The sequence below is a fragment of the Microtus oregoni genome, unplaced genomic scaffold (assembly GCF_018167655.1).
Source record: "Microtus oregoni isolate MIOR12 unplaced genomic scaffold, Mior012 000001F_ref0000356, whole genome shotgun sequence".
NCBI lineage: Eukaryota > Metazoa > Chordata > Mammalia > Rodentia > Cricetidae > Microtus > Microtus oregoni.
In genome coordinates this window covers 82,182,506-82,193,032 of record NW_024543060.1, presented here as the reverse complement: position 1 = coordinate 82,193,032, position 10,527 = coordinate 82,182,506, and the positions used below count along the sequence as shown (strand labels likewise).

The 10,527-nt window shown below is 37.7% G+C and overlaps 1 protein-coding gene across 1 annotated transcript; it reads left to right on the top strand.

Moving 5' to 3' along the window:
• Positions 1-2,800: 2,800 nt before the first annotated feature.
• Positions 2,801-9,673, top strand: Kera (keratocan). The gene is made up of 3 exons (XM_041665684.1): positions 2,801-2,857; positions 4,264-5,160; positions 9,267-9,673. Exons 2-3 carry the CDS (start codon positions 4,272-4,274, stop codon positions 9,431-9,433), a joined length of 1,056 nt encoding a protein of 351 aa, XP_041521618.1. The 5' UTR covers positions 2,801-2,857; positions 4,264-4,271; the 3' UTR covers positions 9,434-9,673.
• The last annotated feature ends 854 nt before the right edge of the window (positions 9,674-10,527 follow it).

Below are 10,527 nucleotides of genomic sequence, written 5' to 3'. Positions count from 1 at the left end.
TCAGCTGGAGTCTGGGTGCTCACCCCAGCGTTTAGCTGTGAATCTCTACATCTGCTTTCATCAGTTACTAAATGGAGATTCTATGATGACAATTAAAGTAGTCATCAATCTGATTACAGGGGAAGGCCAGTTCAGGTACCCTGTCTTCTACTGCTTAAGGTCATTGCTGGATTCCTAGAAAGATCCCCAGTGCCAGGTTTTTTGATAGCCCTATAATGGCTCCCTCAATCTAGATATGTCTTTGCTTTCTCTGTCCTTCCCTCATCTCGGCCATCCTGTCCCTTCATGTTCTCCTCCCCCTTTTTCTTCTCCTCTCTCTTTTCTCTGCTATTCCTCCTCCCAATTTTCTCAAGAGAACTTGTCTATTTCTCTTTCCAAAAGGGATCCATGTATATCTTTCTTAGGGTTCTCTTTGTTACCTAGATTCTCTGGGGCCATGGACTATAGACTGGTTATCTTTTGTTTTATGTCTAATACCCACTTATGACATTACACATCCATGAAGGTTGTAAGGGAAAATCCATATAACTGCCACTGCTACCAATGAAGCAGCTGTAATATTTCTTTGTCTCATACAGATCTTGACAGTGGTGACTGGCCAAATTATCTTCAGTTTGCAATAGCCGTAAAATTATTATGGAGTAGAAAGATATAGCCGTGCACTGAAAATAACAGAACACTAAACCTAGTATGTCTGATTTGATTGATCTGCACATTTATAATACCCTGAACATTTTAAAATGTTGACATATTTAAATGTCATTGCCAGATGGATAGTTTTACCGTTATAAATAGATCATTTGTATTAGCCTTAAATTTTACAGAAGGATACAAAGGAAAAGAGAAATAATTATCCATACTTATCCTTTCTGTCTCGCAGACAGACACACATATGTTGGAGTACTGGTATTGTTCCAAGACTAGTTAGAGATACTTGTTCAAGAGACATTGTAATATAAGGGAAGGCTGGGAGATTGAAATCATGTACGAACTGGGTCTACATCAAGAAGAGCCCCAGGACATCAGACAGAAACTTGGAACTCTTAAAGGCTTGGAAATACCTCTTGCATTTTACATGGTGTTAAAAAGAAGAAACAGAGGCTTAAGATGCAGATCAAGGGAATTATTAAAAAGGAGGAGAAACTCAGGAGAAGATGATGTCTTCAAGTTACAGAGACATTGGATTAAGTAGGTGACTTGACACTATTTCAGGTCAAGTAAGTTAATCAGTAAATGAATACAGACAATTAGGACTGCGTAGATTTGAACACCATATTTCACTTATGTCCCATAAATTGGGGGGGGGAAGAAACAGGAAACATAGAGAATAAAAAAAAACATAATGTGGAAAAGAGAAAGTTGGCATAAAAAAGATGTAAGAATAAAAAAAAAACCCTAGACTGTTTTTAAAAAGTACATCCTCATTGTACTTGTAGGAATAGGAAAAAATGTGTAAATCATATTTTTAGTTTTATCTATAGCCATTAATGCACATATTTTTTCTATTTGGATATATATATATATATATATATATATATATATATATATATTGCTAATTTCATAGACAAGCTAGTGTTTCTATATTACTAAAAAGCAATCTAAACCTGTAAGGTAGTCCAACGTTGTTGCGTGAATGATAAAACTGAATCCTAACTGACCTGTGTTAAGGCGACGGAAATGGGAGGACATGACCAGAAAGCTCCTTTCCCAACTTCACTCTCTGACTTTGATACAACTCCTGTGTCAACAGTGGGTCATAGTCATTAAAGCCTTTCACTTCCAAATAACATATATTTCTTTTAAAAAATGACCATAGTCAAGGATACAACATGAAATAAAACATAGTTTTGTTTGCGTCCTCCCTCATTCGAGTTACCACTTTTTATCCTTGAATATGATAAACAGAAGAACTTAGCCTCAACATATGTTAAAGAAAAAAATTAATGCAGCAGATTGCCTTATAAGTCACTGAATATAAAACACATGTTACAATATAGTAATAAAAGCCACCCCATTTTAATAATTACTTAAAGTTATTATTAAGGAGTAGGGAGATGAGAGAAAATATAATTGGTTCTGTGAAACAAAGGTGATTACTATATTTAGTACATAAATCAACTATAGTTACTCAATAGAGAATTTTAACTTTTTTGTAATCTGTTTCTCTTAATAAAAACATTCCAGCATCTGTTTTATATCATGAATTAATAAAATATGTCCACATGAGCAGAATACATTGACCTTTACTTTTTGTGTTTAATTGTTTTAAAAGGTCGTTAAGAAAAAGAAATGTTTCAGAATCTCTTTTTGTTTTAGTTACAACCGAGATTCTCCCCAGTTGCTGGTTGGTGGACCAGAGCTATATACATCAGTGCATTTTAACGTCCCAGGAACTGAGAAGCAAGAGGGAAAACTGCCTTGAATATTAAAAACCATGCTTGAAATGAAAGGAAAATTTCCCTGCGCTGAACATCATAGGTGACAAGGTGCTGCAATTGTTGGAGGGGTTGGAATTTGAGCCAACAGCGCATATATCTTAAAGAAGACTCTTAAAAACCCGACAGCAAAGATTGGGTCAATCCATTACTGTGAGGGGCAGTGACCAATAGAAAAGGAAGGAGAAGATCCAAGAAAGCTGAGGTAAGCTGTCCTGAGCTCTGTCAGAGTGGAAACAATACATCAAGAGGTCTTCATGGTGACCAGTCACCATATATTTCATTTTTTTCTGATTGGAGGTTTAACTGCATAAAGCCAAAACAAAAAGTTTTCTTTCTTTTATCACTCCCTCCCCCATCAACTTATTTTACCTAGCGTCAGACCAGCCACGGGACTCGACCAATTATTCCTGGAAAGCAAGGTAAACTCTTTTGTACTTTTTACAACTTTTGGTTTGGATATTCAGAGTTCTCATTCAAAAGACGCAGTGTTATATTTTCAATAACTAATTACAAGTCTCCACTCTGAAAAGAAAAATGAGCTTGTCTCCGTTGGAAGCAGTCCAGAGAAGAATTCTGCAGTCAGAGGCAGTCTGACAGCTTGCAGAAGCAATTCTGAACTAATGGGAGGAATGAAAAACCAGCATTCCATTAATGGGTGATTTTATTTTATGTCCCTAGGAATCGGTAAAATGCATTCATGCTTATTATTGGTTGATTTAGCTAAATGCACATTGAGGAAACTGCAAATTTTATGTATGTATATGTAACACATGTTATAAGCTAACATTTAAAATAGGTACTATGCATCTATTTTTCCTCTGACAGTAGTTCTTTGTGAATATTATCTTTGGTGCTATTCAATGGACAAAAGTTTATTTCTTCTTACAAGTATCATACATCAGAACCTATCAAATATATATTTGGTATATCTGTACTGGATATACAAATATAAGGGAATTTTTGACTTATGTTCTCAATAGTTTTTGTTCTTATCCAGATTAATTATGCCATAGGTAAATAAACATATGTTGAAATGATAGAACTGACATGTTAGCTCTATATAATCTGTCATATATGGTCATGAGCATATATATCCATTTGTACAAAAATAGAGACAGTCTATGTAAGTGAGATTATATAGCTATGTCAGAAATTAATAATTCTGCTTCCTGGCTGAACATCTTGATTTGATCCTGCACTTAAAGTTACACAAGCTCTTTTCCTAAAGTAAAGCTTACCTGAAAAATTCAGCAACAGAACCAGAGATAAATCACAAACTTTACTTCAGGTCCTAGAACCATCCTTCGCCATAAACTTCTAAATTGACCTTTGATCTCTATATTTCTTTGGTCTTAGGGCCAAAGAGCCTGGAAAATCGCCTCCAGATGTTATTCTCATTTATGGGTTAAAAATAAAAGCACATACATATGCACACCTCTTAGGAACAGCGCGCAGGCGTCTCTTCATTTATTAGAACACATTTTGTTCTCTTATACGCAACTACTGGTTCCAGTAAAGTTTCTCAAGTTAATAGCTGAAATGGAAAAGCACTTAGAGTCACTAAACTTCACTTTCCATTTCTCAGCTTTCACTATGACTCAGTTAAAACCCAGATAGCTTTAGGACTGTGAATCTGTCTCAGTGTCTGTAAAGTCCTTTGCCTATGCTTGGTTCTCAATAAATGTGAATTAATGGCTATGCATGGACTAGAAGTTGATATTCTATTCTCAGCTTTAGCTTGAAGAAGCAATGCTTTCTAGGTTGATTTTTGCCAGTATTTTAAAGGTCAATGAATGATCTAACATTTATGTTACTTATTCTGCAGGTACTAGAATGGGAATCTCAACCTGTTTGATGGTCTGGGTGTTCCTCATAGCAGAGACAGTGTGGGCACAGAGAGTGAGGCAGGCCTATGAGGTACAGGACCCAGAGGACTGGGATGTGCATGATGACTTCTATTGTCCTAGGGAATGTTTCTGTCCCCCGAGTTTCCCTACAGCTTTATACTGTGAGAACAGAGGTCTCACAGAAATCCCCATTATTCCTTCAAGGATCTGGTACCTCTACCTGGAAAACAACCAGATAGAAACCATACCTGAGAAACCATTTGAGAATGCCACCCAGTTAAGATGGATCAATTTGAATAAGAACAAAATAACCAACTATGGGATTGAGAAGGGGGCCCTGAGCCAGCTAAAGAAGCTTCTTTTCCTGTTTCTGGAAGACAACGAGCTGGAGGAGGTACCTTCTCCGTTGCCAAGAAGTTTGGAACAGTTACAGTTAGCTAGAAATAAGGTATCCAGAATCCCTCAGGGGACCTTCAGTAACCTGGAAAACCTGACCCTTCTTGACCTGCAGCATAACAAACTTATAGATAACGCCTTTCAAAGAGATACCTTCAAGGGGCTTAAGAACCTCATGCAGCTTAACATGGCCAAGAATGCCCTGAGGAACATGCCACCAAGATTACCAGCCAACACCATGCAGCTGTTTCTGGACAACAACTCCATTGAAGCAATACCTGAAAATTATTTCAATGTGATTCCTAAAGTGGCCTTCCTGAGACTCAACCACAACAAACTATCTGATGCTGGCCTCCCATCCAGAGGTTTCGATGTGTCGTCCATTCTGGATCTTCAACTGTCTCACAATCAGCTCACAAACTTTCCCCGAATTAGTGCAAACTTGCAGCACCTTCACCTCGATCACAACAAAATTAAAAGTAAGTAGCCATGAGGATATGCCTCTGCCCAAAATGCGCACCATGATGTTCAGTCTCTATCCCTTGTAAGCATAGCAACTGCATCTTTACAGCCACCAACACACAACTCACAGGCTTTTAGAACTGACAAGTTATTTTCGATTTTCATTGCACAAGTTTGGCGATCCAGCCAAATAAACGAAAAGTCCCATATCTTCAGGTTCAGGATTGAAAACTGAGTCTTAGTCATCTACACAGAACTTTTACATATGGGAGAAAGGAAACACCTCTGTTTTCTTTGCTGAGGAGAGATTCTGGCATTTCTCCCTCTGTGGATAGACATCTCTTACACCTTAACACGTCTCTCAGGGTGGCCTTGAACACCAACCAGATAAACTTCCTGTCCCAGTGTATGAGTACCAGGAATATAGGATTGTGCCACCATGCCTGGCAATCTGTGGGGTAAATTTGTTGAAGAAACTATGTAAAGTACAATTTCATAAATGATATATAGGATAGGATATAAGGGATTACAGAAGGCTTGATGCCTGAACCTCCCTAAGTGTCATCATGACCACAAAGTTCAACGTAGAGTGGATTTCAGTGTGTGTATTATAGCGTCCCCCAACCCAAGAGTTTCTGAGTCACTAGGTCTTGGGTAGGACTTCTGACTCTCAAAAAGTTCCCAGATTCTGGTCCTGATGCTGTGGGGAAACACACATAGATAACTGCTACAGATGTTCAAGATTTTAGAGACTTGAAATGATAGCAAGTGCCCTGGGAAGTGGTAATCATTGGGTCTTAGTGGCATATCCACAGTGAGGAAAAGACTATTCTTTCTTGAAAACGGGTTTGGATATGGAGTGGAGAGTGGATAAGGGTGAAGTCTTTCAAAGCAAAAAATGCTATTGAGGGATGAAATGGTTACAAAAAGTAAATGTTTGCAAACATTTGAGATGAACTCCACCTGTTCATAGTTCTGTCAGGCTGTTTCAGGTGGCGAAAGTAAGCAATTTGACATTCCAGGCTTGGGTACTGGTACACAGCCCAAGATTCATCTTCAATTCCAACGTAAGCATTTTGGGAGGATAACCATGGGGAGATTCTTTTGGGAATGTTGTTCTTTAAAAATGCAGTCTTGAAGTGAGAGCTGATGCAAATGGATCATAAAAAGAAAACCAGGTGAGTGCCGTGGGTTTATTATCATTCACTAATGATTCATTAAGTGTAGGATCACATGACCATTCCATTACAGCAGTACTACATCTTCCTGCTGGGCACTGGTTCGACATACAGATTTCTGTTTTCATTATTGTCACCATGGACTCGAGCCTAAAATTCTAGATCTGAATGGCATTCTGCCGCTCCAGTAGTTACTTTTTCCTCTTTGGTGAAGAAATGTACTGTTTAATACTCCAGTCATAAGGAAGAGAAACAACGTAGAAAAACTGTTAGTTGATTCTGTCTAGTTGAGCCAAACATCATTATGCCTAAGGAGGACACTGGGTTTGTTTTTCCTTTTGAGAGGTAAGCTCCTATTGTAGACAAGGGGCATTTCTTATCTACAATAAAACCCCACAGATAAACGAGTGGGGAGTTAATTTCAGGTGGTTCAACTGACACAGACTTTTGTATGTGAGTTGCAGATGCTGGGAACTTGAGCTAAAGTCTTCCGCAGTGAGAAGCCAGCACTGGGAATAAGGTTGAGAAGTAAATCATTGTGTTCTCTCCCGAAATTTCACAGAGGGTTTCCAAAGGCTGTGAAATTCATTCCAATATTTCAATCAGTCTTATATATTAGCCTGTGTCAGACTCAACTGAGTTTGTGAATAATTGAAGGGATTCCCCCACCCCAGACATTTATGACCTGAGGCTTCTGAAGTGGCGCCTAACAGTTCAGGTCTGAAATCATATCGTTGTTTCTTGATCACGGTTGGAGAAACTTGAGACCTACCAATAGCCTTGTGTGATGCTGGGAAGTTCAAAGAGGAAACTCAAGCACAGGTGGGTGAGAGCAGCTGTCCAAAGACACAGAGTAACTGCACAGCCCAAACCAGGGAGAGGCTCCAGTCTCTCACCTTGAACAAAATGAAGCCATCTCTGCTCATTTCACACACTGAACCTAGTTTTGTTGACCATAATAGCAAATGTAGAAAGGGACTCCCTTTGTTGAGAATCATGGGATGAGGTGTCTGTCAATCACATTGTGATAACAGTTGTTAATATATTCATTTCTTGCCACATATTCTAGCTGTTAGAAATTGTTTGCAAGAAAGAGAACTTTCATATGAAGAGTCCATTGAGATTGCCAGTGGGCTTTCCTTTTTGTGACTTTGGGAAAACATGCATTTTCTCTGAACATGATAGAGGCTTGAAGTTTAGCATAAAATATGCATATACTCCCATAAATTACTTCTGTACATTCTCTGAAAAAAAATCCTACATTATAGAAAATGATTAAATTTATAACTCCTGTTTCTTTCTCATATTCCAATTATTCGGGTATACTAGATAAGATATATGGGAGAGATAAGGATATTAAATAAGGCACTTAATGAAACACAGTATCCCTGGTGGGCAAGGATCCCAAGTTAAAGAAAAGAGGCTGTCTGAGCCAACGTTTTATACAATACCAAGGTAGAAAGTGTAGTCATATTTTCTGGTAAAGTCTGTATGAGGATAAAATAATTATGTATGTGAAAAAATAAATATAACCACAAATCTAATTTACATATGTGAGCCACTGTTTATTTATATCAAGTTAATTCACAAGATAATATTAAGGTTTGAACAAAATAGCCATGATCCAAGCATAAAATCTCTTAAAATTCTGTTGGGAATTTGTTTGCACTATTAGGAAATAGGACAGAGATGGCCCCCAAGTTAGGTAGGTATAGTGGAAAAAGAGCTCTTGTTCACTTTTGGACAAAAGCAGAATGCATGGAATCGTGCTTGAGATCATCTGATCCAAGCTTCTCTGAGTTTTGGGTAAGTAACAGCCCTTCACTCTGGAGAACACTCTCAATGTGGCTGTTGGTGCCAGGAGCAAGGCACGTGCTCATTCTCCCATCAACAGTAGATAGAAAGGTTGATGCGATATTTCCTGGCCTCAATCCCCTGTAATTAAACTATTATCAAATGCCTTCTCTCCAACTAAGTATATTTATGTGGAGTGATCTATGACTTTATGTATTATATTAGAATTATGATAAATACTTTATATAAATGCACCATATATTATTTGGAATATTTCAAGGTAACATCACAGCATTTCATCCTTTCAAGAACTCTTTCAGCCGTCAGTCAACACACCTACCTTTGTACCAAGTCTACCTGCTGTCTCTGCCTTTAGTCCTCTGGATATGTTTCTCAGTTTTGCATAGTAAGGCAATTTTGACATTCTCCATCTCACCTGTAAACTTAGAAAATAACTGAGATATCTTATTTACCTTGGCTCTATCACTGTTTTCAATAATATTTCCTGTTGTAAGAGGCCACTTGTTTGTTCCCAGCTGCTCACCCCCGAAATAATCACTCAGAATCTATTATCATTTGTCATACTTTTTGGCCAATCGCTTAAGTGTATTTCTATCTAGCTCTTACATCTAGAATTAACCTGTTTCCATTATTTTATATTTTACCATAAGGCTCATGGCCCACAGGAAACGTTCCAGCTGAGAACTTGCTAGCTGGCGTCTTTCCCTTCTGGTGGGTACATGGAGTCTCTTTACTCTGCCTTCTTCCTCCCAGCATTCAAATTAGTTTTCCCCGCCTACCTCTACTGTACCCTATCACAGACGAAGACAGCTTCTCTATTCAGTAACCAATAAAAGCAACACATATATAGAAGGACTTCTTATACCAATTTCCTATGTAATATTCCATACTAAAATACAACAGGGCATAGAGTGAAAATACTGCACCTGTTATGTCAAATATTTTTCAGGACTATTCTTATGAAACAGATGTGTGTAAAACCTTATTGGACAATGGTTTGTATCTCTACAGCTTTCATAACATAAGGTCATTTGGTCCCTTAGGGCCACCACATTATTTTTTTCATCTTGACCCTTAGACTTTCTGGTGGTGCTTCAATTTAATCATTCATGCTATCTTTCCCTCCACAGACGTGAACATGTCAGTAATATGTCCCACTACACTGCGTGCAGAACAGGACGCCTTCATTCACGGACCCCAGCTGAGCTACCTGCGCCTGGACGGAAATGAAATCAAGCCGCCAATCCCAATGGATTTAGTGACATGCTTCAAGCTGCTTCAGGCCTTCATTATATAAACAGCCGCCAAACACACACTGGATTAAGAGTAGATGCATGTGGTATGGAATTTGGTTGTTTCTCCTAGGTTTAGGTCACAATCCATATTTACAATTGTCTTAACCACTATTGGCATGTGTGTAGCTTACTGTTTCCATTGGAAGATGCTTTGGTCAGTGGCATACAGGTGCCACTTGTATTCATTTGCTTTTCTCTGATTAACTAAACAGACACAGAGTTGAGGTAACTTCTCAACTCAAAGCTATTTTCATCTCTTTGCAGCTACTAATATCAAGTAAACTTTTTAATTGTTAAATATTCAAAATGATTTACTTGTCTATGACCAAGTTTATGTGTGCTGGTAGTGTATATTTCCTATAAGCACAGCAATGAGACAACAATAGGAAGGTCTGAAAAAAAAATGAAAAACTAAATATGCTTTTGTGATAATTATCATGAACCTACTAGTCCAACGTCTCCAAATAGAAATATCTGGCCATTAGAGCTAAACAACAGAGAAAGCAGAAAAAGAAAAAAGAGAGAGAGAGAGAGAGAGAGAGAGAGAGAGAGAGAGAGAGGAGAGAGGAGAGAGAGAGAGAGAGAGAGAGAGAGGAGAGAGAGAGAGAGAGAGAGAGAGAGAGATCTTCTAGTTACTTAGATTAAAGATGAAGTGTCAGACATTTGGGGTTAACTATAATTTGTTATATATGTCTTTCTTAGATCTAATACTCTATTCTCCAGGAACTGAAGCCCTAAATTTCATAACACAATTCTCATAGATACATAGTGTCTTAACAATGGAAATTCACAAAAATTGCAAATTATTTAGTTCTTACTTTGCCCATGATTTTTTTTTGATTTTCTAAATAAAAATATCAAATGTTTTCTAACAAAATGGAAGTGTGATATTTGCTTCAAAAATACTATTACTCACAACTTACATTGGAACAGAGAAAGTATAATACTCATAAATATTAAAAATATCATGATTTGAAAACATATTTTAGCATATTTGAATGGGTAACATTTGTAAGGAATCACATTCTATGTAAATGCAGGTTTTCTAATATGACCATATCCTATTACCCACACTTTGGTTTTCTGCCATTTCTGT